The sequence below is a fragment of the Chiloscyllium punctatum genome, chromosome 10 (genome assembly GCF_047496795.1).
Source record: "Chiloscyllium punctatum isolate Juve2018m chromosome 10, sChiPun1.3, whole genome shotgun sequence".
In the NCBI taxonomy this organism is placed as follows: domain Eukaryota; kingdom Metazoa; phylum Chordata; class Chondrichthyes; order Orectolobiformes; family Hemiscylliidae; genus Chiloscyllium; species Chiloscyllium punctatum.
Genome location: NC_092748.1, coordinates 13,751,778 through 13,778,371, shown reverse-complemented (window position 1 = coordinate 13,778,371; position 26,594 = coordinate 13,751,778). Strand labels below are relative to the sequence as shown.

Sequence of the window (26,594 nt, the reverse complement as noted above, 5' to 3'; positions counted from 1 at the left end):
GCAATGATGTATTCTTGCCTTTTTACGTGTTCATGTTTGCTTTTTAAAGCTGCTACTGTTTCGCATTTCTACAATTGCTCTTAATATTTTTTAAAAAATCAATCTATCTGCTTCATGTGGAATCTATAATCTCGATGTGGACTTCTGATCAAACATAACCAAAGTGTTAGTGGAGGGGGAAGGGCACGCAGGAGGGAGACTTGCTCTGTGCGTCCTGGTTAATTTCTGGACATTTGGACTCGCATCCCAGCATGGATGGGAATATTCGGTGTATGTTATAAAGTCGAGAGCACACTTCCCGAAAAGGTTCCTTTTCCCTGTTTCCTCAGACAGTGCAGGAGTCCAGAGTCTGTCCAAGTGTTTTCTTAAAAGCGCAAGGGAATAATAAATGTAATAAATTAACTACACCAAGGAAGTCGGTGAAAATTAATTTAAAAGTTCTTATGTTTCAATTATAAGAGAGTGAACAGTGTTAAATGTCAGTGATACATTAATATTTTGGAAAGTATTTGGAGAAGCGCAGTTAGCTATGGCGACCTACGTTTCTCTGCACGTCTTTGGCAATAGTCCCTTATGTATCACTTGCGTTTGCTCATTGTAGAAATCTCATCCTTGATTTCACAACTTTCCATTGTCTTAGCCCTCCGTGTCTCTATAGCCCCCCTAACCCTACAACCCTCTGTGATAATGGCCTCTTGAACGTTTCCCCCTTTGGATGCTGCACTATTGTTTGCCTTGAGTTTAAGCTCTGGACTTGCCTCCCGAAACATTTCTACCCCGTTATCTTACTTTGCTCCTTTCAGATACTCTTTCAAATGACCTCTTTGACCGGGTCATCTCCTTGTGGACCTCAGTGCAGTACTGTTGCTGAGTGGCAGAGTGGCTCAGTGGTTAGAATTGCTGCCTTGTAGTGCAAGCGCAACTAGGTTCAATTCCATCCTTGGGTGACTGTTTGTGTGGAGCTTGCATGTTCTCCCTGTGCCTGTGTGGGGCTGCTCTGGTTTCCTTGCACAGCCCAAAGGGCTACAGGTTAGGTGGATTGGCCAGGCTAAATTGCCCACAGTGTGCAGACTTAGGTGGATTAGCCATGGGAATTACAGGGATTGGGTTGTTCAGAGGGTTTGTCTGGACTTGATGGGCCTGTTTCCCTCCAGTAGAGATTCTATGATTTTTATTATAAGGTTGGGATGGAGTGCTTTGGGACAGTTTTGTTGCATTAAAGGTGCTACCTGACTGTAAGTTGCACTTGTTCCTTTCCCATTGTTTAATTGTCAGATGGAGGGCCCAGTTTGTTGGCTGCTTTTCTACATAGAGACAAATAGTTGAGGTGAATGAAGGCCCGAGGCACAACTATTCCTCAAGTTTGACTTTGAGAGAGTCCCGATGTGTTGTGTCGTTTTTACTTTCAGTTTTGTTTTGCGCTGAAAGTCTGAAAGTTGATTTTGAGTTTTAGGACCCCCCCCCCACTCTGTTTTTGGTTGGCTCCATTTTTCAATTGGTTGGAGTTGGCTTTGGTGTTCTGTAGTCGGGCCTGACCTTTGCTTGAGGGAGTTGACATGGGTCATACTGGGTTGAGATTTACTTCCCTGAATGGGGGCGTCGAGTTGGGATGGATTGACAGACCTGACTCATTAATTTGATTGGGTTGAGTTAGATTGGCCTCGGTTTGTCTGAGTTCTCACCTCCATTGTAACTCCGGCCCACCCTGCAGGTTTTACCATCCCCACACGTTCTCCAAGTGCAGTATTATGGAATACAAGGAGTTTCTACAAAGGGGTGGAGGAGCCTGCCTCTTCAACAGGCCGACAAAGGTAGGACTTGCTTCTGCGAGACGGAGATTGCTCAGTCAGTGCCACTGGCTTTATTGGGTTGGTGTCCCAGTCAGAATCTTAAATAAACCTGGGCTCCACTGTTCACACGTGGTGCAGGGTCAAGATCGTGAGCCAGGGAGCTTTCTTCCTCTTGTGCCGCAATCTCAATGGAGTGAACTAAATGATGCCTCCTGACCTTTAGGCCCCTGTGTTGCATTTCTTTCTTTGTCACGCCGTAGTTTGTTGGCAGCGTTGCGCTTTTAGCTCCTTTAAGACCACGGGATGTAAGAGCAGCAATAGGCCATTCAGCCCTTTGATTCTGCCCCATCATTTAGTGAGATCTTCTGTTTCCTCCAAACTACTAGCACCGGGGTCAATTGTTTCTTGGGACTAATTGCTTTATGTGTTACCTCAGACGTTAGGTTGCATTAGCCCCAATCCGTCTTCCACACCTGTGGGAGGCAGCATGAGTACCTTAGACTGATAACTCACTCCGGTGGCAGTGACCTTATCATTCCAGCTCTCAGTCGATAAGTACTCCACTGCGGTCTCTCAAGCCTGTCCAGGCAGGAATTCCCATGAACCATCCCTGTCACACCCACAAGATGTAGGTGGAAGATCTGCTCGGGACACTTTGGGAGACAAGCGAACAATGACCGTGGAGTGAACCCCAGGGTGGGATTGGGCTGGATTCCCATGTTCTGAGTCTGCCGGATGGGCAGCCTGGCCCCACTCCCCGTCGTCCCCAGGCTCCAATCAGAATTACAGGCCCGGTTTTAATTTTCTCACCTCTCGCTGGTGTGAGCCTTGCTCCCTCTCTCTGTTCCTTTGCAGCTGTTTGAGACTACGGAGTGTGGTAATGGATATGTGGAATCCGGTGAAGAATGTGACTGTGGACTGCGAGTGGTAAGCTTAAAGTGTGAGCTGTGCTGTTTCTCTGCCTGCTTTTCCTTTGCGCTGCTCCCCTATGCTGCTCGCTGGTGTGGTAACACCTTGGTTTGATAGTGAGTGAATTGGCTAGGCCATTGATCAGCCATTCCCAGTGGTTCCGTGTGTATTTGTGACTGCCCCCAACCCCAAGGGACCAACTGGGTGGGAGGCAAGGTAAGGGAACCAGGATTCAGACTGTATCTCGGCCAAGCAACACAAGGAGGTGGGCTGCAAGGAATCTCGAGCATCCTCTGAGTCAGTGGAAAATACAAACCGGGAGTGTTGATGCTGCAATCCAGGTTTGAACAGGAGAGTCTTGTTCCAAAATTGCGGACAGCGTTCAGTTGGAGTCCCATTGTTATTGCGGCACCATGCCCTCCTGTGAACATTCACGGCCGCAAACTCCCGACTCTGAGTCGATATCCTGCTGGAATGGAGGGACAACCTCCTCGATTGGCAGTGTGCCATCAGGATTCACATGCATAGGGAGTTTGGACCAGGCTGTGAAGGAGAAAGGAACAGGAGCTGACATTGGTGCAGTGATCTGGAGTAGGGCTAGGCCCATGGGGAGCACAACCACCAGTTTGGGCCAGCTGGGCTGAATGGCCTGTTTGCATCCATGCTGTAGCTTCTGTGTATGAATACCGTGGATGACCCTCCCTTGTTTCTCTCTGTTCCTTGCCCAGGAATGCTTCGGGAGCTGCTGCAAGAAGTGTTCCCTTGCCAACGGTGCCCACTGCAGCGATGGACCTTGCTGCAATTACACTTGCCAGGTAATGCACGCCAATACACTGCAGCTTCATCATAATTCTGCAAAATGTAGTGATCTCCATGAACCAATCTCCTCACATGTGCAGTTTGCTGGGACATGGGCAATTGGTAACAATCTCAAGGCTCCTTCTCAAGCCATAAGCTGTTTTCCTGTGAGAAATAGGAGCGTCTGGGCTGGCCCTGGCCTACCCCACCACCTACACTGGAACTACATGGCCCTTCAACCCAATTACGGCAAAGTTGGGGTGACTTCACATATGATCTCTCTCCAGTTTTAGCCAATTCCAGGACCAAGGAATATACGAGCAGGAATTTAACCGTTCCCCGCAGTATAACAGTGACTGCATGTGACTAAGTTCACTTCACTTGGTATTGGAATGTTCTGGAACCTCTTATGGGTATCAAATACGCCCCATTAGTGCAAGGCCTTCTTTCCTTTAAATGGAAGAAATGATCGTTAGCTGGGAATGCTGACTCAGTCGGTCAATTGGCGTACCATGCGGACAGCAACTTGTAGCCACTATTGTCCATAGCGCCCTGAAGTGCTTCACAGGAAAGTGTTACCGGGCAGGTTTTTGGTGTGGAGCCACGTGAGGAGGTTTTGAGATGTTTGAACGGAAGGTGGAGGGTCTTTGAGGTGGGTCTGAGAGGAGCCGGCGCAGGTAAAGCGGTGGAAAGTTTGAGGAGGGTGAATTTCAAAGCGTAGGGCCCCAGGCAGCTGAAAACCCAACCGGCACTGCCAACAGACAGTGCCTGAAATAACTCCACAGAGGCTGGTACCACGTCACACATGGGCATGCCTTGACTTTAGTACTGCCGTTTTCAGAGCCAGGTAGCAGTGTGTCAGTGTCTCTGACACTCCTGTATGTTTATTTTGTGCCCTTCATCAAACAACTCCTGGTTATATTTTTCTTTTTTTTCTTTTTTCTTTTTTTCTTTTTTTTTGTTTTTTTTATTTAACCCCCACACTCCCACCTAACCGCGGTAGTGCTTATTTTTTCCCCAGCACCCATGTTGTGTGTGTGCAGGTGTGAGACACAGTGAGAGACACAAGGTGCATGAATCTTTATTCAATTTCCACCACCAGGAAGAAGGGAAACACCCGAGTGGCCAGTGACAAGCAGTGCCCTTCACATCAAAGGGCAGTGCTGTGTGATCAAACAGTGAAGGGGAGGGTAAGGACTAAATCAAAATAGAGTTGGAGGGGGAAATAATGCACTCCACTCCCTGCGGTGCCCACCTCTCCCTGAACAACTCCAGGGTGTTGGTGGACACCGCGTGCTCCTTCTCCAAGGACACCCGGGCTCTTACGTAACCGCGGAAGAGGGGCAGGCAGTCGGCCCTAACGACCCCCTCCACGGCCCGCTGCCTGGACCTGACACTCCTGTTTGTTTTTCTTTTTTTTGTGTGGAGGTCCTGGGGAGGGGACAAGGCAAGTCCCAGGCAGCGGTGGTGGAGGCAGGCCTCAGGCAAGTCCTGGGCAGGCCCTTGGTTGCAGCAGTGGGGGGGGGGCAGACCTGTTGGGGAGGGTCCCCAAGGCAAGTATCACTCCTGTTTGTATCTGGCAGCCAGGGCTCCCTGATTGGACCAGATTAATAATCGGGGGGTGGGGGGGATCTCCGATTCTATGAGGTTACAGTCACTATAAGTGCATGATTTGTGTCTGTGACAGATCTCGTAGCAGCAAGGCCAACATCCCATGAAAGAATACGGAAATGTGGCCTCCGGGCTGGTTTTCCAATCCCCGGAGGAGACAGTTTCATATTTGGATACTTTGAATCTCATGTTCCCAGTTAGCACATCAGCCTTCCGATGCATCAGGGACGAGTGCAGTATGTTTCCAAATGAAGGCGATCGGAGGAATCATTGGTGACCCACTCAGCTCTCGAGGAACTGACTGCTAGGCTGGTTAAAAAGGACAAGCACCATTCCCGATGGGGGACTGATTCAGCACCAGAACGTGCCCCTGGCACAGTTAGGGGCCTCATACACAGACGTTATGTGGTGCCAGTGAATCCAACACGGGACTGGGATATGAAACGGATCCAGGGAGCAGGATTCCAAGCCTGGTCCGAAAATATGTCTCAGACCGGACTACGGAGCCATCAGAGGCGGTGAAAGGTGGGCTGAGAATCCGATTGCATTTGGTTAGAGCCTCATATGACCTCGGGGGGGGGGGGTCACAAAAGTTCTCTGCAGTCAAAAGAGTGTGTTTGACGTGTAGTCAAGCTCTGTGGAAAGGGCAGTGAGCTGACAATCATTTTGATGTGATGTGAGAGGCCAATAGGTGAAACTGCCGTAACATCCTGTGTTCTTACACCCAGTTCCTAAAACGAGGATATGACTGTCGGGATGCGGTGAATGACTGTGATATAGCGGAGTACTGCACAGGAGACTCTGGGCAGGTATGTATCGTCCGGGCTATCAAAGGGAATAAAGTTCTGGGGTGGGGGGAGGGGGGGAAGGAGGATCAATGGTTCACTAGGCCTCCAATCCCTTAGCAACATCTCCCCTCATGGTTGGCTGTGGACCGGAATTGCAAGTGTTCAGCGCTATTGGTTTATCAATTGTTTCAGTGTGATCTGACCCCTGTAAGATCCGTCTTGCCCAGGCTCATTAAAAAGCAGTCAAGAAGGGGCCCTTTAGGAATAGAAGCTAGTTCTGGATGTAGGTTTGCTCGCTGAGCTGGGAGGTTCATTTCCAGACATTTCGTCACCCTACTAGGTAACATCTTTTGCAACAAGCAAAACTAATGTCATTTACAAAATACCGTGCAAGAACTGTAACAAACACTACATTGGACAGACAGGCAGAAAACTAGCCACCAGGATACATGGACACCAACTAGCCACAAAACGACATGACCCTCACTCACTAGTATCCTTACTTACAGATAAGGAAGGACACAACTTCGACTGGGACAACACATCCATCTTAGGACAAGCCAAACAGTGACATGCACAAGAATTCCTAGAAGCATGGCATTCCAACTGGAACTCTATCAACAAACACGTTGAGTTAAACCCCATCTACCACTCCCTGAGAAAAAAGGAAATGACATCACCACAGGAAATGACATCACCAACCCAAAGAAATCCAAACATATAAATAGAAAGCAGGGATCATGTACACTGCTTTGCCTGAGGCCCACTGAAGATGTTACCTAGTAGGGCGACAAAACATCTGGAAATGAACCTCCCAGCTCAGCGAGCAAACCTACATTCAGTACCTCAACCTGAGCTACAAATCTTCTCAAAACTCACTAATAGAAGCTAGTGGTTATCGTGAGGCCTGAGGCCTTTCTGAAGGACCAGAACTGTGGAGACCAGAATTCGGGGAAACCTGGCTCTATCCCTGTTTTTTGCTCTTTAACTGTCTCGGTCATCATTTTAAGATCAGAGTGTTTACACGAGATTCAACATTTAGTCATGATTGTTTCAAACAAGGTGATCTTACCATGTCCAATTGATGCAGAGAGGCGATCAAACAGCTTCACGATGAGCAGTACTGTTAATACAGTCAGAGACAGCTATGGAATAGGAGCGCATCAGTAGGCCTCTTGCACATTTAGTTAAATTATGGCCAATCCATATCCTAGCTTCATTAATGTGACTTGGTTCTATTTCCCTTGATTTCCTTGCCCTCTCAGTCTAGAACGTTGTAAATTGGGCAACACATTTTGAGCGAGAAGGAGACTTTGTGAGATTTCCAGTATCCTTTGTTGAAGAAATTCATTCTGATATCATCCCACATTGACCTATCGTCACATTTCAACCTTTTCAATCCCGGTGTCATTCTGTCTCCAGTCTGCCTCCCTGTCTCATATGGCATCTTATAAGAAAGACCCCTGACTCTGTTTTATCCTGCCATATTTCACAAGGAGCACTGGGATGGATCACTGCAAGGCCAAGTCCAATTTTTCTGCCCTAACTGCAATAAGATGTGACTCACACAGGCCTGGTCTCCCTGCAAATAGGGCCCTAAACGTCTGACTACCTGCACACCCCAGTTCCCTGTTCTGCTTCTACTCTGACATCTCTGCCACACTGTCCTTTTGAAAATCAATACAGTCATAGAGATGTACAGCATGGAAACAGACCCTTTGGTCCCACTTGTCCATGCTGACCAGAAGTCTTAACTTAATTTAGTCCCGTTTGCCAGCATTTGGCCCATATCTCTCTAAACCCTTCCTATTCATATATCCATCTAGATGCCTCTTAAATGTTGCAATTGTACCAGCCTCCACCAATTCCTCTGGCAGCTCATACCATACATGCACCACTCTCTGCACGAGAAAGTTGCCCCTTAGCTCCCTTTTATATCTTTCCCCTCTCACCCTAAACCTATGCCCTCTAGTTCTGGACTCACCCACCCTGGAGTAAAGACCTTGTCCGTTTACCCTATCCATGCCCCTCATGATTTTATAAACCTCTAAAAGGTCACCCCTCAGCCACTGAAGCTGGGGAAAACAGCCCCAGATTATTCAGCCTCTCCTTGTAGCTCAAGCCCTCCAACCCTGGCAACATCCTTGTAAATCTTTTCTGAAACTTTCCAGGTTTCACAACATCCTTCCGATAGGAGGGAGACCAGAATTGTATACACAGTTCCAAAAGTGGCCTAACCAATGACCTGTAGAGCCACAACATGGCACCCCAACTCCTATACACAGTGCTCTGACCAATAAAGTCATCACACCAATGTCTTCACTAACCTGTCTACCTGCGACTCTAATATCACATCGTCTTTCCACTGGGCACATTGCTTGGCCTGAATGTTAACTTTAGCAGCTTCAGACCTCTCTCTCTGGCATTGGCACATGGGGTGTCTGAATCTCCTGGAGTCCTAAACACCCACCCCCTCTTACACCAACGGGGGGTGGAAGAGAGTTAGGAGAAGAAGGCGGGAGAATGGGGTTGAGAAACATATCAGTCACGATCGAATGGCGGAGCAGACTCGACTAAATGGCCTAAATGGCCTAATTCTGCTCCTATAACTTAGAGATTTATGCCTTTGGGTTTAAATCTTTTGTGGTGCTGCCCTCCTGCTCTTTTGAACATTCACACCTTCCCCAGGCCCATCTTTCATTCTTTCACTTGTCTTATTCACCTTGCACCCTTTAGTCTTTCCTGCCCTCCGCCTCCCTGTTTGTACTTTTCCTGCCCACTTTGTCCCTGCCTCTGCACTTCTTGCAATTTCCATGAAAGGTTCCCATGAAAAATTCCCATGGACCTGAAGCATTGGTGGAATCAAGTGGGGTGCCCCTTAAGTGTGGCGTGAGAACCAGCATGGATTGGTTGGGCCAAATGGCCTGTTCCTGCACCATACATCCCAAGGCAATTATCAGTTTTGATTGTGTATCTTCTTTTTTTATCCACCAGTGTCCACCTAACCTTCACAAGCAGGATGGATATACCTGCGACCTCAACCAGGTGGGTGCAGTTTAGCCTTCACACAGGTTTCCGTGATTCTAGAACAGGTTATGTCCTCTGCTGTTGGGGTGGCATGGTGGCGCAGTGGTTATGCAGGGATGGGGTGGGTCCCAGTGGGACGCTGATCGGAGGGTTGGTGTAGACGTGATGGGTCGAATGGTCTGCTTCCACACTGTAGGGATTCTCTGATTCAGGGGCTACGTTGACCACAGATGTTTTACATCTTGCAGGGCCGATGCTTCAGTGGAGAATGCAAAACAAGGGACAACCAGTGCAAACTGATCTGGGGCTCAAGTAAGTGAACCATATGCTGTCCAGTGTTGGTGTCTACCTCTGCTTCCCCACCCCATCCCTGGTAACAGTAACCTTTAAAACAAAATGCAAGCTTCCCAGTGACCCCAACGAAGATTCACATGACAAGAGTTCATGTTCTGAGACTTTGACTGCAACAAACCAACTAAAGTCAACATTACTTGGAGGGCATCTAATATACTAAAATATAAAAACAAATACGCCCCTTATTTTTTTTAAGCGGTAACCTTATGCCACGTTTACATGTTGCTCCGCACTCTCAACTGACATGTTTGCAGGATTTGCTCTCTTTTAGTCACTCAGAATTGTGCTTGAAAACAAAGTTTCCTGCACTCAACACTTTGAGCACAGCCGTTGTAAGGTTCCACTGGTGACCCTGTGGTCTCCAATGGGTTAGAAATCTTGTTTGCTAGAAAGCAATTTCTCTGCTAGACATAGCAGTACCTGTTGTGGGTGTCTTTCCCCAGCTTTCAGGAAGACTGCCCCTGAGAGTCATAGAGATGTACAGCACGGAAACAGACCCTTCGGTCCAACTCGTCCATGCTGACCAGATATCCTAAATAAATCTAGTCCCAGTTGTCAGCACCAGGCCCATATCCCTCTAAACCCTTTCCTAATCATATACCCATCCAGATGCCCTCTTAAATACTGTAATTGTACAAGTCTTCACCACTTCATCCACCTCCTATTTCTGCTGCTAAATCCTCTGCCTTGAAGAATCAATGGCTCCCCCAGCACCCAGGCCTGTCTGACTGGCCCCGAGATATCACTTCACTGGGCAACCTCCAGTGCAGCCCAAATAATGGCCATCCCTTCAGGGTGGCGCTGCTGGAGCTGTTGACCCTTCCGATTGGTTCAGCAATCTCTGAGGCGGGGACGCTGTCCTTCATGGGTCAGGAGGTTCATGGGCAGCCAATCAGTTGAGTTTCATCCATCGTATATAACCTTGACAACCAACAGCTGCCGAGGTGATGGCAGGGGAGGGGGTATTGCTGTTCTCCTGCATTACCACCCCTCCCCAACCAAACACCCGTGACCAGTCCATACTGGGTCTGTGAACATGTGGTCATACGTGGTTGGTGATGGCTTTTCTCATCCACAGAGGCCAGGGGCTCAGACAAGTACTGCTACGAGAAGCTCAACACGGAAGGGACTGAGAAAGGGAACTGTGGGAAGGACGGTGAGAAATGGCTGCAGTGCAGTAAGCAGTAAGTAGGATCCCGGCGATGATGAAGAGGGCGCTCTGCTGCCCCCCCGCCCCGTGAATCCAGGCAGAGCCGCTGCTGAACGGGGAGTCTTGGAGGCGACAGATTCACCTGTGGATGGGTCTGCGGTGAACTGAAGGAGCGTCGCGCGCCCTCAGTGTCTGACCTTGATGATAGCTTTGCGGGGTTCAGGCCCCTTTAGGCCTCATTCACTGGGGACAGCACCTGTGTCTGAGAGGCCCGATCGTGGCCACCTAATGTGGATCCGCCCCCTGCACCGGGCCTTGCCAGGCTCTGCCTCTGCGTTTCCATCGACCTTCACCGTGTATGTTACGGTTATGTTGCCGAGGCCACGGTGTTTCCGGTGACGTGGCCCCCTCCCTCCCCCGCTGTCGGGGCAAACCCTGTGAGGAAGTGAATGAGCCAACCTTTGGTGGGGGTAAAGCGTGTGATTTGGGGGGGAGGGGGAGGGGGGGGGCAGCATTTTGAGCCGGCATCGGGATCGAGTGGGTGTCAGAGCCCCTCCCCGTGTGGGGAGCAGTCACCCGGCGGCGACTTTCCCCCAGACTGACCCATTCCTGGCCAACGGTACGCTCACCACTGCGTTAAAGCCAGGGGGTGCCACTATGAGGCCATCCAGCTCAGGAGATGTGAAACCTGCAGTTCAATTAAGAGAGAGAGCACCTCACTCTCCAACTCTTCAAACTTTCAAGCAAACTCTGAATCCAGCAGCTGCGCCATCATTGTGTAGGGAGGGCCCCCCCGGAGGGCCCCCCCGCACCCCCCCAAGGGAGTCTGTGTAGACAGCTCTGTCCCCACGGGGAGACGCGATGTTGGGTGAGGGGAGCTGGTTGATGTCCCAGAGCCTTATCTAGGCTAAAACACTCGCCCTTAAAAATCACGCTCTTAGTCGCAGCATCTTTACCCCCAGGTTGTTGGACAATTGACAAATGGGTAAAGGGTTGCTGCTTCAGGGTTGCAGTTTGCCATTGCAGGACCCATGCACCAGGGGTAATGCCCGTTGCTGAAAGATTCAGTTGCAATGTGGCACTGAGCGCAAACAGTAGGCAGGGGAGGTGTGAGCAAGTGTCCCGACCGAACTGTTGAACTCAGTGTCGTTTTGATAATGGAGGGTTCTCAGTCAATTCTCAAGCCTTCTCCATTGACTTCAATTATTTTCCTGAGTGAGTGGAGAGAGGAGTCCAAGACCAACGGCAGCACGGTGGCTCACTGCTACCTCACAGCGCCAGGGACCCAGGCTCGATTCCCGCCTGGGGTGACTGTCTGTGTGGAGTTTGCACATTCCCCACGGGTTCCCTCTGGGTGTTCCGGTTTCCTCCCACAATCCAAAGATGTGCAGATTAGGTGGATTGGCCATGCTCAATTGTCCCATTGTGTTAGATGCATTTGTCAGTGGGAAATGGGTCTGGGTGGGTTACTCTTTGGAGGGTCGGTGTGGACTGGTTGGGCACACTGTAGGGAATCTAATCTAATTACAACTGAAAGATATTGAACGGGGCAGACAGAACCTTGGCTACCATTTCCTCTGAAAAGCAGTCCATCTGACAACATAGCACCTCTCTGTCTCTGTCTCTCTATCTCTCTCTCTCTCTCTCTGCTGTACTCCAGTCTCTGGTATACACAGGGAGCTTGAGCCCTTCACCATTGAGAGGATTATAGAACCCCTGCTGCGCAGAAGCAGGCCATTTGGCCCATCCAGTCCACACTGACCCTCTGAAGAGCATCCCACCCAGACCTATCCCTGTAACCCTGCATTTCCCATGGCTAATCCACCTACCCTGCACATCCCTGGACACTATGAGGCAATTTAGCATGGCCAATCCGCCTAATCTGCGCATCTTTGGGACTGTGGGAGGAAATTGGAGCTCCCGGAGGGAACCCGCACTGACCCAGGTGAATGTCCACACAGACGGTCACCTGAGGGTGGAATCGAACCTGGGTCCCTGATACTGTGAGGCAGCAGTGCTAACCGCTGAGGCACTGTGCTGCCCCAGAAGGCGGGGAATTTTCTCCTTGAATTGCTGCTGTCCACGTGGTGTAGATGGTGCCAAAATTGCCGTAGAGATCGATAACTGTTAGAAAGAAAGGTATTCCCACAAAACCAACCACAAGAAAGCTGCTGGGCAAAATATTACTTCATTAAAGCTTTCACTACATCAGACCAACCGAAAGCAACACAATTTAAACATTCAACAACGCATAAATGATCGTTTTTTACCCATCCAAGGGTAATTTTCACTTTGACTAGTCGATATGACAAGGATACACCTCACACGCTAAAAACACACGTGTCACCTCCCACATGAATACGATACCACATGCAATCTCACAACTCAACCTGGCCTCTGGTCTGTGAGATCTCTCACGTACAGATCAATGGATTTGGCCTGAGAATGGCTTTGACCATTAGTCGAATTCTGCCTGCTGATCCTAGATCTGGTTAATACTCCTAAAGTACCTGCTCAGCTATGTTCGCGACAATCCTGATGCTACAGTATTCCCAAATATTCCTTTCACTAACCCCTTGGCTGCCTCTTTCTAGTTCACAAGCTCTGGTTTTTTTTTTGTTTGTCTTCAGCTTTCTGTTCTTTTTAACCGTACACCACACACAGTAACACAGCCCTCACTCTGTTCCCCATGCTTCCTCAGCCAGATCAATTCAGAATTGCAGCTGTAATTCAGTCATCTAGTTAACCATCTATTTACCTTCGACTTCGGCTCCAAATCCGCTGAGATCACAGAAGCATTTCTCGAAAGTGAAACGCTTGCTAAGAAGCCCGCTAACACCCCTTTCAGAATGCTCGCTTTGGAATCAAAGAGAGCGCTCACAGATCGACAACATAAAACATTTACCAAAATGCAAATGTGCCATCACGGTTACAGCCACAATGCTGTTACGGGTGGAGTGATGCTGAAGGAGAATTCCAGGATTGTGATCCACTGAAAGTGAAGGATATACTTCCAGATCCAGATGTTGTGTGATTCGGAGGGGAACTCGGTGATGTGGAGGTAGACCCAGCAGGTTGCCTCAGTGCATTTTGACAATGACTCCTGCTGTGTGCGAGTGGGCAGAGGTAGTGACGTTTTGAAGCATGGTACCAGTCAGGCTTTGTCCTGCTGAACGTCTTGAGTGGTTTCGGAGCTTTGCTCAACGAAGCAAGCGGAGAGCGTTCCACCACACGTTCCCTAACATGTGCATTGCAGAAGCTCGGTAGGATTTGGGGGAAAGTCAGGAGGTGAGTTACTCACTGCTGGATGCCCAGCCTCTGACCTGCTCTTGTAGCCGCAGCGTTTTCTCTGGCTGGTCCAGTTTGGTTTCCCTTCACCAGCGTTCCCAGTTTGTGGACTCTGGACCAGGATGACCGCATTGAGTATGACCAGTGAGGCAGCTGGGTGGTTCAAGTGTTGGTGCAGGACCTCCTTCTGACCTCACTGCTCCATTAGCTGTAAGATAGCTGTCTGACTGCAGCAAGGAAAGCTTTTCTGGGCAGGAGGGTCAATACAGCGACTTAACAAATTTGTCAGATGACCCAGGACAAGAATGACGGTGATCTGCAGTTCATGGTAGGGTGGTGAAAGCAGATTCTTTTGTGACTCTCCAGAAGAAATTTACTAGCTTATTGAGAAGGGAAGTCTATTGCTGAGCTGTGGGGATCGAGCTAAGGTACTAACTGGATCTTTCTGAGGGCTAGTGCGGTCACAATGGGCTCAATGGCATCCTTCTGGGGTTCAGGAATATTCTTTGAGACGGTGGTGAGTTCCCTTGACTATGCTTAAAGGAGAATGCACAAAAAAAAGAACTAAGTTAAAGCAGAGTCCCGCAGTGATCAAGAGCAATTGTTTATGCCCAGCTAGTGATGGTAGATGGGATTGAATTTGTTAGCGGTTGCCTTATCAAATTAAGCCTGGGTCACAGTAAAGAATTGAACTCATGAACACTACCACCCTACTTTATTGGCTGAAGACCCTCTTCTGGAATGTATGGTTCTGTGACCACCCTAATCTGGCAGGTTTGAGGGAGGTAGTGGTTAACAAGCAGTAGTGTGGACAAATGCAAGGGCAACCGTAACTACATCTTAGTTACAATTACCTACAGCAGATACACCAAGCCGTCAGCCTTGGGACGAGAAGCCGGTGAGATTCCACGTGTGCCTGATATCCTCTATGCACAATGTTCAGTCCCACTGCTGTCGTCAGAACAGCGCAATAGAACTCAATTAGCTCCACACACCTAGCAGACCAACCCGCTGTTAATTTGCAGTTATCCAAAAGCCTGTTGCCTGTGTCCTAACACACACCAAATTATACTGACACCCCCCCGCGCTCACTGACCTACTCCAGCTCTCAGTTAATTATCACATCGATTTTAAAATTCACATCCCTGTTTCTGAATCCCTCCAGGACATTTCCTTTTTCTAACTCTAACCCAGGGAGATCTCTGCACTCTGGTCTGAAGAAGGGCTCATGCCCGAAACGTCTGATTCTCCTGCTCCTTGGATGCTGCCTGAACCTGCTGCGTTTTTCCAGCAACACATTTTCAGCTCTGATCTCCAGCATCTGCAGTCCTCACTTTCGCCTACTGTGGTCACTCAGCCTCTTAAGCATTCCCGTTTTTCAACCGTGTCTTCAGTTGCCTGGCATCCAAGTTCACCTTCCCTACACCGCTCTCGGACTTGCATTCCTACTTCAGTGTGCTTCTTCAAACCAACTGCTTTGACCCTGTATAGTAGCTCGGTGACTAATGCTCCTGTGAAGGGGAATTTCATTATGTCAAAGATGCTTTATGGCTGTCAGGTATCAGGCAGGGTGCTGAGATAATATTATCCTTCTTGTGTTGTTACTTGGGACAGTTTCTTTTCCAGCTCCATGAAGCATCGAGAGAGAGAGGAAACAAACAGGGAAAGGGAATATTTCCTCAGCGTCTAATGGTTTGTTGAGAGGAAGTGGTGAACAAGGGAAAGAGCTCTTCATTATCTCTATCAACGACATGTTGAGCAATTGTTTACCTGAACATACGGTGCTCTTGTGGTGACAGGGGCCTCGTTTTCACTTTGCCCCTGTTGCAGAGATGAACCTCACTGTCTAGATTCCCCTGCCTTTTACACTAACCATTCTCCCGGGGAGCTGCATAGAACGTACAAGCGGATGTGAACCGACGAGGCTAACTGCAGTAACTTTGCTCTAAGTGGGGGGGGGGATTAAATTGTATTTTTTTAAAATAGTGTGCTGCCCTGTCAGTTGGTGAGCTGTCACTGACTGGAGTGCAGGATTATGGCTGTAACTCCGTGAGCATGGAAGTGCCTGTAAGTTGCCGATCATGTGGTCGTATCAACAGCCTTGTTTTTCTCTCTCTCTCTCTCTCTCTGTCCTCCCACCACTGCTGCCTTCCCCGATATCGCACACCCTCTGACCTTCTCCACGGCAGTGATGTCTTCTGCGGCTACCTGCTCTGCACTGGCGTTAGCCGAGTGCCGCGGATCGGCCGTCTCCTCGGTGAGATCACACCCACCTCCTTCTACCACCAAGGCAAGCTGGTGGACTGTAGGTAGGTACTCAGTGTTCTGGCGGCTTCTGTTTCTCAGGGTTGGGACGGACCGCTCTTTGAGTGCTTGGTATTGAAAAGGCCTATTTGAAAACCTGCTGGGCTGGACTCTTTTTGTGCTATTTATGATGGAGCTTTGAAGCGAGGGCCGTGTGGAGTGTGCAAAATGCAGGGGTATTCTCCCATCTCCTTGGCAGTTGTGTAACCAGTGTTTTTTTTCTCTCCATACATGCATGTGAATATATGTTTGTGTACATGTGTGCATGAGTATATATGTTTGCATATGTAATACCCATGTATGATTTATGTGTGCTAATTTTCCCAAATTATGCACGTGCAGTTTTTAAAATTCTCTCCCCCATTCTGCCAAATTTGGCAACCTTGCAATGTTAAAGGTGATATATGAATGCATATTGCCTTCTCTGGTTCCTGATTATGGCTGGACTTTGCTGTTTATCCTGTATAACCACAGCTGCCACCATATTGCACTGTATCATTGAGGTTTCCTGACCTAATGCTATCTGCATGAACTCTGCATTGACCGATTAATCCATACACGCTCTCCTCGCACTAGCTTGGAGCTTCTCCATCCTCCCAGCTCTCTCTGCTTTAATGAAGCACCTCAGACTCACGGTTATGCGTCTTTCTGATGTTTACTCTGCATTTACTGGGCGGGTTTTGAATTCTTTCACCCATCCCGTTGCTCCTTCTCCCTCAGTGGCAGCCACATTATTATGGACGACGGGACAGACCTGGGATACGTCGAGGATGGAACGCCCTGTGGGCCGTCGATGATGTGCATGGATCGGAGGTGCCAGCCCATTCCTTCCTTCAACATCAGTAGCTGTCCCAGTGGATCAGCGACCAAGATATGCTCTGGTCATGGGGTGAGTACGTGTGCCCAACGTGTGCACGGCGGAGTGTATCTCTGCTAGACTCAGAGTCCGAGGAGAAAATCCTCCCATCAGCCCTTCTTCCTGAACAGGGGAAGGCACTGAGTTGTCAGGAGCAGCTCGATTGGTTGTCCTCTTGACTGTTGAGTTCAGAGGTTACAGGCTAAGGTCTCATAGCATGTGATCTATACTGATACTTGGGTGCAGGTAGAATGGTGCTCTGCTTGCTCTCTCTCCCAGCTCAGGGGGAGCTATTTGTGAGTAGCACCCAGCCCTCCAGCAACGTCACCCAAAACCCCAGATCGTTGTTGCAGTGTGGTTTGTGTCACGATATTGCAATGTGCTGCCGCATGTGGGAAACAGCACCCCTCAACAAATTCTTCACATAAAGGGCTCTGGAATGTCTTGAGATTGTGAAAGGTGCTATGTAAATGCAAGGTCTTTCTTTGGCAACCCTCCCCCCCCCCCCCACCCCCCACCAGTCCAAAAAAGGAGGAATGTGGGACATTCCACATCTGTGACATATGAAGTGAATAGCCTTAGTGCAGATTTGTCTCCTCAGTGGTGGGCTGGAGGAGGGGTTGACATATCTTGCCAGGGAAAGGGAAGAATGGCAGCGGGAACTGGAGAGGAGAAAAGGGAGCAAATTCAGCAGGAACAAGAAGTGAAGGGTTCATGGGGAAAGAGGGAATTGGATTCAAGAGGGCAATGGATTCTCTTTTTGGATGTTAACGGTATGCAGGGGTATGGAGGAGGAGGAGGCAGAAGGTTGGTGGTTAGTAATAGCTGCTGCTAGTGCACTGGGCCAAATGGCCTCCTGCATCATAATGCTCTGTGACTGGCGCAAGATTTAGGGCTAACCGGATTGGCCATTCACATAACGGGCAGAGGCACGTTCTGTGCTCTGAGCTTCTGTGGTTGTGTTTTGTGGGGTGTAACAGGCGATAGCCAACCACCCGATTTATATTTGGGGACCGAGGGAGGCACTGTGGAACATGCCCTCGGGGTGGGGGGGGGGGTTAAATACCCCTCAGGTGGAGGAGTCCATTTTAGAGCCGAATTCACATTGGTTTTGGAAGGAGAGTGTCTGGTGGAGGGATGACCTTTTCCTCATTTCCTCCCTCTCAAGCTGTGCTTGCTGTTGTCTCCTTTTGCTTTCATCCTCCAGTTCTGCTCCCCCCTCCCCACTGTTTTTGCCTCACTGCTGCTCCCCCCCCCCACCTGCCCTTCCATTTTTGCAAAGGTCACTCCGTTTTGAAAAGTCATCAGCCGGTAGTGGATTGACTGAGAATTTGGAGGGTCTGAATTTGACGGAGAGATGCCCGGTGCTACATTACTGCAAAGAGCTGAGTAATCCTTCCAGACGCAGATTCAATAAAGTTCGAGACGTTAACAGCTGAGATGATTGCTCATTGTTTGCAAACGTTCATCTTTGCGCTGGCCAGTCGACATAGTCCCAGAGCTGGGAATAAATTTCATAGAAACGCACATCCAAGGAATTAGGAGCTTTGCATATCCTTATGGTTCATGGTACTGGTCTTTGAAGGCAATGTCATTAAAGTCTGCTTTGCAGCTTCCTTCTTATGCTGCTCATGGGGAGCAGTGGTATTATCGCTGGATTGTTAATCCAGAGGCCCAGGCACTGTTCTGCACCATGGGCAGATGGTGGAATTTGAATTCAATAAATATCTGGAATTAACAGTCCAATGATGACCATAGATCAAATGCCCAATGGGGATGAGGAAAAGCCCCACGTGGTTCACTAATGTCCTTCAGGGAAGGAAACTGCCATCCTTACCTGGTCTGGCCTACCCTGACTCTAAGCCCACAGCTATGTGGTTGACTCTTACATTGCCTTCTGGGTAATTAGGGATGAGCAATAAATGCTGGCTTAGCCGGTGATGCCTGCATTCTGTGAATGAACTTTAAAAATTGACATTTTTAAAAAAAGAGAGAGGGTTACAAAAACATGGGCAGAATCTTACAAGGCCCGTGGAGGCAGGATCGTGAGGGAAGAAGGACATCTTGACAGTTGGTCTGAAGCATTGCCATCTCCAAAGGTGGGTGAACTATGGGAGGACCAGGCTAGTGGCCTGGCAGCAGTGTGTAGCCAGACATTATGGATTTTGAGTGTATTTAGTGTGGTGGCTGCTCCCTGAGTGCCCGGTTTGACAGGGGCACCCTCGATGGCAGGCCGATTTGCCATCGCCATGCTCCTTTGATGGTGCTGTGGGCAGCTAAAGGCCACATACCCAGGAGGTGCATGTCCTTTCCCTCCCACTTCCCTGTCCTCCCCCAACGGGGTGTGCAGGCTTCGACCCTCAGCATGTTTAACACTGTTGCCAGGCTCAGAGGACACCTTTGTGTTTTTGAGGCCTTGTGCTCTCCTGTCTGGCTGTCTCCCCGGCCTAGTAAGGCTGTCCTCTTTTCCAAAGCTGGGCCTCAGAAACCCCTGTCCTTAATTGGCTGCCCCCACCCTTCGGAGAATCTTATAACAACAGCCATCAGGCATGGGACGCCGATTTGTCTCTCCTGGGGAAAAATATTTTTGTGGGTGAATTGAGGAATGAGGTTTGCATCAAGACATCAGGCAGTAGGTTAACAAGCAGGGCCTCAATGGTTGTAATCTCTGAATTCCTCACAATGTCATGTTTGAGCGAGTTTAGAAATAGGAAAATAGGAGAGATGAATGTGTAGCTTAAGAGTTGGTGCATGAGGGAGGGTTTTAGATTCCTGGGGCACTGGGACTGTTGGGGTGCGTACAAATGGGACTGTCTGCATCTGGGCCACTTTGGGGCCAACATCCTTGCAGGAAGGTTTGCTCCTGCTGTTGGGAGGCGTTTAAACCGGTCTGGCGGTGGGGGGAGGGGGGGGGACACAGAATATCAATGAAACAGAGACACATCATGCTACAACAATGGAAGCTAGTCACAGTGAGTTCAGCCACATTGCGTGTCAAGAGAGTAAGGCAAGGCTGGTGGGGGTCTTCAGTCGGTAAGACTGATCGAGTTAATGGCGTGGACACGTGGAGGCATGATATTACTGCCATCACAGACACATGGTTGAGGGAAGGTCTAGAGTGGCAATTCAATATTCCGGGGTATGGGATCTTCGGGCAAGACAGAGGAGGGCGGGAAAGGAAATGGCAGTGTAGTACTATTAATGAAGGAGTTAATCACTGCAATAGGGAGAGACGATATCTTGGAAAGCTCTTCAACTAAGACTTGGTGAGTAGAACATAGGAATGTTAAGGGAGCAGCCACTTCACTCAGAGTAACGAATCAGCAGGAAATAGAGGAGCAAATATGTAGACAGTTGACAGGGATGTGTAAGTATAATAATCAGGTATTATACTAAGGGATTTCAACTTCCCCAATATAAACTGGGATAGTCGTGGTGTTAAGGGCTTAGAGAGGGTGGATTTCTTAAGATGTATCCAGGGGAGCGGTCCCAACATCTAAAACTCCCGCATGTCAGATGAGTGAGCTGGAAGGTGGTCCTTTCGAGTGTCTGAATGAGTTTGAGTTTGATTTATTGTTGTCACCTGTACCGAGATAAATTGAAAAGTCTTGTTGTGTGTGCTGTGCGGGCAGATTATACCAGAAAAGGTGCATCAGGGTGGCTGAACAGAATGCAGAGTTACAGCGGCAGAGAAGGTGCAGAGAGAGAGAGATCAGAATTATCATTCGAGTGATCCATTTAGAAGTTTGAAAACAGTGTATTCAAACTTTCATACCTTCTGCCCAACGGAAGAGAGCATAACCAAAGTTGGCGGGGGGGGGGGGGATCTTTGATTGTGTAGGCTGCTTTCCCGAGGAATTATACATCAGTGGATGGAAAGCTGGTTTGCATAATGGACTGGGCTGTGTTCACAACTCTGTCTAGTTTCTTACGGTCTGGGCAGATCAGTTGGCATACCACACTGTGACGAATCCAGAGAGGGTACTTTCTATGGTGCATCTATAAATATTGGTAAGAGTCTTTGTGGATGTTAGGATTGTGTGTGCATCCCGGGCACAGATTTGCTGTTGATTTGACTCCGATCTGTTGCAGCTATGCAGTAACGAAGCGACCTGCATCTGCGAGGGTACCTGGGCCGGGACGGACTGCAGCATGTACGACCCCAAACGTGATGAGGCAAAGCCACCACCGGAAGGCCCCAAGGGTTTGTTTAACTTCACTCCCAGCCTCTTGTTGCAATGTTCTCGGTGTTCCTCTGCCTTTTCTTGTTGCATTTATCTGTCGTGGGGTGGGGGGGTGTGGTAGTGCGCGGAATTTCCAACTCGACATTTTCACAGATTGGAACTTGAAAGGACAGGGAAGGCAGGGCAGCTATTGGAGAAGACATGGTTGCTGCCCACGCATCTTTTGCGTTTCTTTCTCACCTTTAATACATCGTTCCGTGTCTTCTCCTCGCTCATCCTTTAGCGCCTTTACACCTTGGTTCATTGGGGGACTCTTGGGTGAGTGTTACCATCATTGTTCTCTGTCTCGTTGTCTGGGGAGGCCGAGGGGGATATCTGACGTGGTTCTTGGTCCAGAAGGAGTCCGAAAGGACGCTGCCCTCCCACCATCTCCCTCGTCTGTGCCCAAGCTGGAGCTGTCTGTGGTGGGAGTCAGATGGCCAGAACCTGTCCTTTCCATGGTCTCATTTATTGGCAGGTGGAAAAAATACGCAATGGAGACCAGTGTTCCCTTGGGCCCAGCAGTTCACATATCTCCACCATTGCACTTCTGTCCATCATTACAGTGTCTCCCAGGAGGGGGAGCTTAGAAACCCCTCCTGAAAAGTTGAGGAGAGGCAGTTGAAGAGCAGGGTCCTTTGGAAGCTTTGGAAAGCAAGGGGTAGGGGGCTGAAGGAAGAGGCAGCCTAACAGGGTGTGGAGGAGCGAGGGAATGGAATGGACTGTGGCATCTTATTTCACTCAAAGCTGACTGGAGAGGTGCGACCTTTGCAAAATTGTACTTGCCCATCAGGAATAGCAGGAGCAATCCAATACAGGGAAAGATTGGAAGGTAGATAGGAGTTAGGGATAGTGAACAAAAAGGAGCGCACAAGAGGTAGAGACAGCGAGGGAGGAGAGTTTAGAATGTCGAGCTTGACAAAGGGTTAAGTAGAATTGAAGGTAAATGATTGGAGGGGATTGAACCAGGACCCAGTGGGTAGGGGCATTAAATAATAAGGTGACTGGAAGAAGATGTTTTTGCCCATGATCACATCTAATAGGTATAGGTTTACATTGTGCTGCTGCACCGGTTATAACAGCTACTGTGATAGGCAGTGCAATATGGTGTCCCACACCAGCAGTGGTAGGATTGATCGTCCCTAATGACTCAGTTCTATTTGTTTGCCATAAGGCCGAGTAGTGACTGGGTGCCACAGTGCAATAGTCACCCCGAACTGGGGGCAAATCCAAACATCTCCTTAAATTGCGAGTCAGGGGACCTACACACTTGATGTTCACTGATTGTCCTCACCAAGTTGTGCTTGGGGGATATCCATAGAATTGGATACAATCCCTAGATTGGTACAGTGGTTGCCATCAGAGAGTTGACCCGGATAATGGCTGTGAATGGTCACACTGGCACTGTACACGGCTGCGGTTTTGTGGTTGGGCTAATATCCATTACTATCACATGTTAAAAGGGAGTGTTCTGACCACCTAGGGGGTGATTGATTTAACACTGGATCCCTGAAACAGAAATCTTCCTGCGTCCACCTCCCTCATCTTGATGAGCACAACGAGAAGCCTGTGTGAAGGAATGATGATTAACCAATCCCTAAAATGCCCTTTCCCTGGAAGCCTCTGAGGTCAAACAGAAGTCCACTGCTACTTTACATTAGACATCTGGTTTTCAAATCTCGTAGTCACTGAAGCAAAGTCTTCTCACAGATCCTGTTTTATTTTCATGTATGTTATTTTGTAGCCTAACCCAAAATGATCTCTACAAAAGCAATCTTTAGTCTCTGCTGCTTTGCCTAAACAAATCCAGTTCAATGTCAAGGCTAGGCCCAGAGTAGTGAGCCCCAAAATGTAATAGATAATTTAACAGATCTCAGCCAGGTCATTACAGTAGTGGGTAGCGCAAGCTTCCATGCATTTGCATTCGTTGCCTTATTTCATTCAATTTACTCCCGGAATCAATTCACTTCACAAAATAGAAAGTGACTGATTTTTTAAACTATACAATGAGGAATAGTACATTCAGCAACAGGCGTGATTAAACCTTGCAGATTTTAACCGCTGAATTTCAAATCAGTTTTGAGCTCAGAAAGCAAGTTAATCAGCTGCTGCCAGCATCCACAATTCTTTCGGTTTTTGAATGGGTTTTCTCACTAAGTGCTCCCTCCTATTGGTCAAGCAAAGAGAGCCACTCTGCATCTTGTTAATGCAGAGTGCTCCTTACTCAGCAATGTCTTCAGTTCAGCCTCCAGCATGTGGGAAGGAGTAGGGGGGGGGGGGGGGGGGGGGTGGCTGGGGAAAGGTGGGCCCCAAACCACAATGGAATTGAGCCAGCCTTACCCAGGCCAACAATCCATGGAGCTCAAGCTGCTACAGTCTGCAGTGATGGTCCGGTTCCAATTGCTTTCTTCCTGCTGTCATTGTCTGCGGTTGGTGTGTGTGTGTGTGTGTGTGTGTGTGTGGCTGGGGGGGAGCGGGTTGAAAGGATTTACAGGATAATAATGAACCTGTTTGGCAACGTTATGAACACAGCCTACTTAGCTAACATGTCCTGATTCAAACCCAAACGCTCTGGTGCAGATCCAGGGACATTACCCACTGTGCCATAAGACCCCTTTGCTAAGAATGCAAAGGACAAACATTAATATTTGGCCAACATAACCAATCATTGTTTTTTCTTTACAATATTGTTAGATTCCCTTAATTGCATAACTTTGCTCTTGGAGGATATCTTGTTTTGAGTTGATTCAGTTTACATGTAGCTGAAGTCATGACGCTGTAGAGTCATATATAGATGTACAGCAGGGAAACAGACCCTTCGGTCCAACTCGTCCATGCTGACCAGCTATCCTAAACTAATCTAGTCCCATTTGCCAGCACTTGGCCCATATCCATCTAAACGTTTTCTGTTCACATACAATTAAATTGGGACCAACATATGGAAGCACCTTGCATTGTATCTTTTCATTCTAAATTTCCCTTTCCTTTTTAACCAAGTTAATTTAATATCTGGCTAATGACCAGTGAGCTTCTTTTTTAAGTAGATAAAGTTTGAGATTCCAGATACTTACTAAATGAACAAAGCCACTAGATTGCACAGGTCAAACAAAATACCGTTTACAACACAAAGTTAGAACTTGTAAAACACTCTACAAGATACGCACAACTTATATTCTGACATTCAGATAGGTGGGAAGTATGGGTCACAGTCAACCTGTGGTCCTCACAGAACTCATCAAATAGAGTTAGCACTGATTCTATGGACTTCTCAGATATTGATGGGCCACCAGATCTCATTGAAGCTTTAGCTGTATCCCTCTACACCCCCACCTTAATGAATTTTGGGCACGGCATGAAGTTGAATTCCTCTTCCATCGTCTTTGCCTCCGTGCCCATTTCTTTGGACAAGAGTCCTGTCCCCATCCACAGACCCCCTTCACCCAGCACCGACACCCTCCTTCCACCTGGACCCGTCCCTCTAGCCTTTTACCTGCACTCGATCTGTTTGTTGAGAACAGTTGATGTGACATTGGTCGCCTCAATTCCTCTGCCCCCACCCCACACCCAATCCAACCTATCTCTGAACTCCCTCCGTGCACTTGGGTCCAACCCTGACTTTGTTACTAAGCTTGCCGATAATGGTGGTACTGTTGTAGTCTGGCGTACTCTCTCTCAGATACCTCCTCCTATCCTTCCCTGCACCACGACCGCACCATGGCACATCAGGCCATTGGATCAACTATGGTCACTGACCTAATTTGATCTGGTGATCTCCCCTCTCCCCCGATCTCTGCCTCCAAGCAGATGGTCCCCCAGCCCTGCACAGCTCGCTTCTACCTCCGTCCCAAAACCTACAAACAGGACCGCCCAGGCAGACCCATTGTCTCTGCCTGCTCCTGCCTCACAGAACTCGTCTGACTGGTCAGTTTTTTTCTCCCCGGTCCAATCCCTGCCCGCATTCACCTAGGATTCCTCTGAAGCTTTATGCCAGTTTCAGAATTTCTGGTTCGTGGCTGCCTTCTCTTGACGGTGGAGCCACCAACCCTTTACACGTCCACCCCCCTTCAGGCTGGTCTCAGGACTTCCTGTGTCTGTGTCTTCCCGGAGCAAAGGCCTGAACCATCCCCACCCACTGTCTAGATGAGAGCGGTGCTGGAAAAGCACAGCAGGTCAGGCAACATCTGAGGAGCAGGAAAATCAACATTTTGGGCGAAAGCCCTTCATCAGGAATGGAGGCAGGGAGCCTCCAGGGTGGAGAGATGTAGACTAGGTGACCGTTTTGCACAACATTAGCATTCTGTTCCCAAAAGAGACCCTGAGTTTCCAGCTCCCTGCCACTTTAACACCCCCACCCTGTTCCCTGGCCAACATCTCAGGCTTGCAGCAGTGCTCCAGCGAAGCTCAGTGCAAGCTGGAAGAACAGCACCCCGTTTTCTGCCTGGGGACCCTGCGACCCTCCGGACTCAATATTGAGTTCAATAATTTTAGGGCTTGAACACTCCTATGTCCTAGTCCCCTACCACACACACTGTCATTACACACTACCTATTGTAAGTCACTAACAGTCTTCACTAACAGTTATTCACCCTCCTAACCAGATCATTATCCACTTGTTTGTCTGTCCAACTGTTCTCTCTCTTTGGACTCTATCCCTATCATTTACACCGTACCCCTCCCCCACCCTATCGTCTGCATAAAAACCAACATTTTCCTCGCTACCATCAGTTCTGGGCAAGGGTCACCGGACCTGAAACATTAACTCTGATTTCTCTCCAAAGCTGCTGCCTGACCTCCAGCAGCTTCTATTTTTGTTTCTCATTGAAATGTTGTCACCTGCACAAAGAACTCTTCACTTGCAAAGAACTAGCCTTATATCAGACCTCAAAGGCCAATCCATCTCAGGCAGCCTCAGTGATTTCCCATGTCCTGGTGGTTCAATCTCCTTTCCTGGGTATGGAAACTGCACTCCAGTATCTACTTGCAGACATAATTCGAGACAATTGGCTTCACCAAGCCGGTGAAGGGCTTCACGCTGCCCTTGGGGTTTCTCTGCGTTCCAATCTTCCTCTACCGTATTGTCTAGTGGACTTCCTTTACCCCCGCTCTCAGCACCTAGTAAAGGTGCAAAGCCTTCTAATAAACCCCCACGGCTTTTCCTGATCTCTGACCCAAAGACTGAGCTTCACCTGTAGGCTCCCAGGACTTCTCTGAGTCTGAAACATGCTGCACCAGCACCCTGCTGGGGATGTAGCTACTGCTCCTCAACCCTGTCTGTTGCCTTCCCTTTTGTGGCCGTCCTGGGTGCTGTGGTCAGTTCCTGGTCCCTTTCTGTGCACTCTGCAACCCCGCAGGCACAATCCTGTTGGCATGGATGGCCGGGCCCTTTAAATGTTTGAAATATGATACTGAGCGTGTGCAGCCTGGGATGCCTGAGCATAGGCCAGAACTCCTGGGGGCCTATGGAGACGTGGTGTCCACACTGGAGTCTGAATCCAG

The 26,594-nt window shown here is 48.8% G+C and overlaps 1 protein-coding gene across 6 annotated transcripts in view; it reads left to right on the top strand.

Annotated features, from left to right (window-relative positions):
- Positions 1-26,594, top strand: part of LOC140481903 (disintegrin and metalloproteinase domain-containing protein 23-like) — a 321,721-nt gene that overhangs the window by 109,206 nt on the left and 185,921 nt on the right. For all 6 annotated transcript variants that reach the window (XM_072578562.1, XM_072578561.1, XM_072578566.1 and 3 more), the window contains exons 15-24: positions 1,712-1,811; positions 2,646-2,717; positions 3,428-3,514; positions 5,837-5,917; positions 8,891-8,941; positions 9,172-9,235; positions 10,356-10,461; positions 15,905-16,024; positions 16,740-16,908; positions 20,968-21,079. In XM_072578562.1, the coding sequence (XP_072434663.1) occupies positions 1,712-1,811; positions 2,646-2,717; positions 3,428-3,514; positions 5,837-5,917; positions 8,891-8,941; positions 9,172-9,235; positions 10,356-10,461; positions 15,905-16,024; positions 16,740-16,908; positions 20,968-21,079 (962 nt within the window). The remainder of the gene's footprint in view (positions 1-1,711; positions 1,812-2,645; positions 2,718-3,427; positions 3,515-5,836; positions 5,918-8,890; positions 8,942-9,171; positions 9,236-10,355; positions 10,462-15,904; positions 16,025-16,739; positions 16,909-20,967; positions 21,080-26,594) is intronic.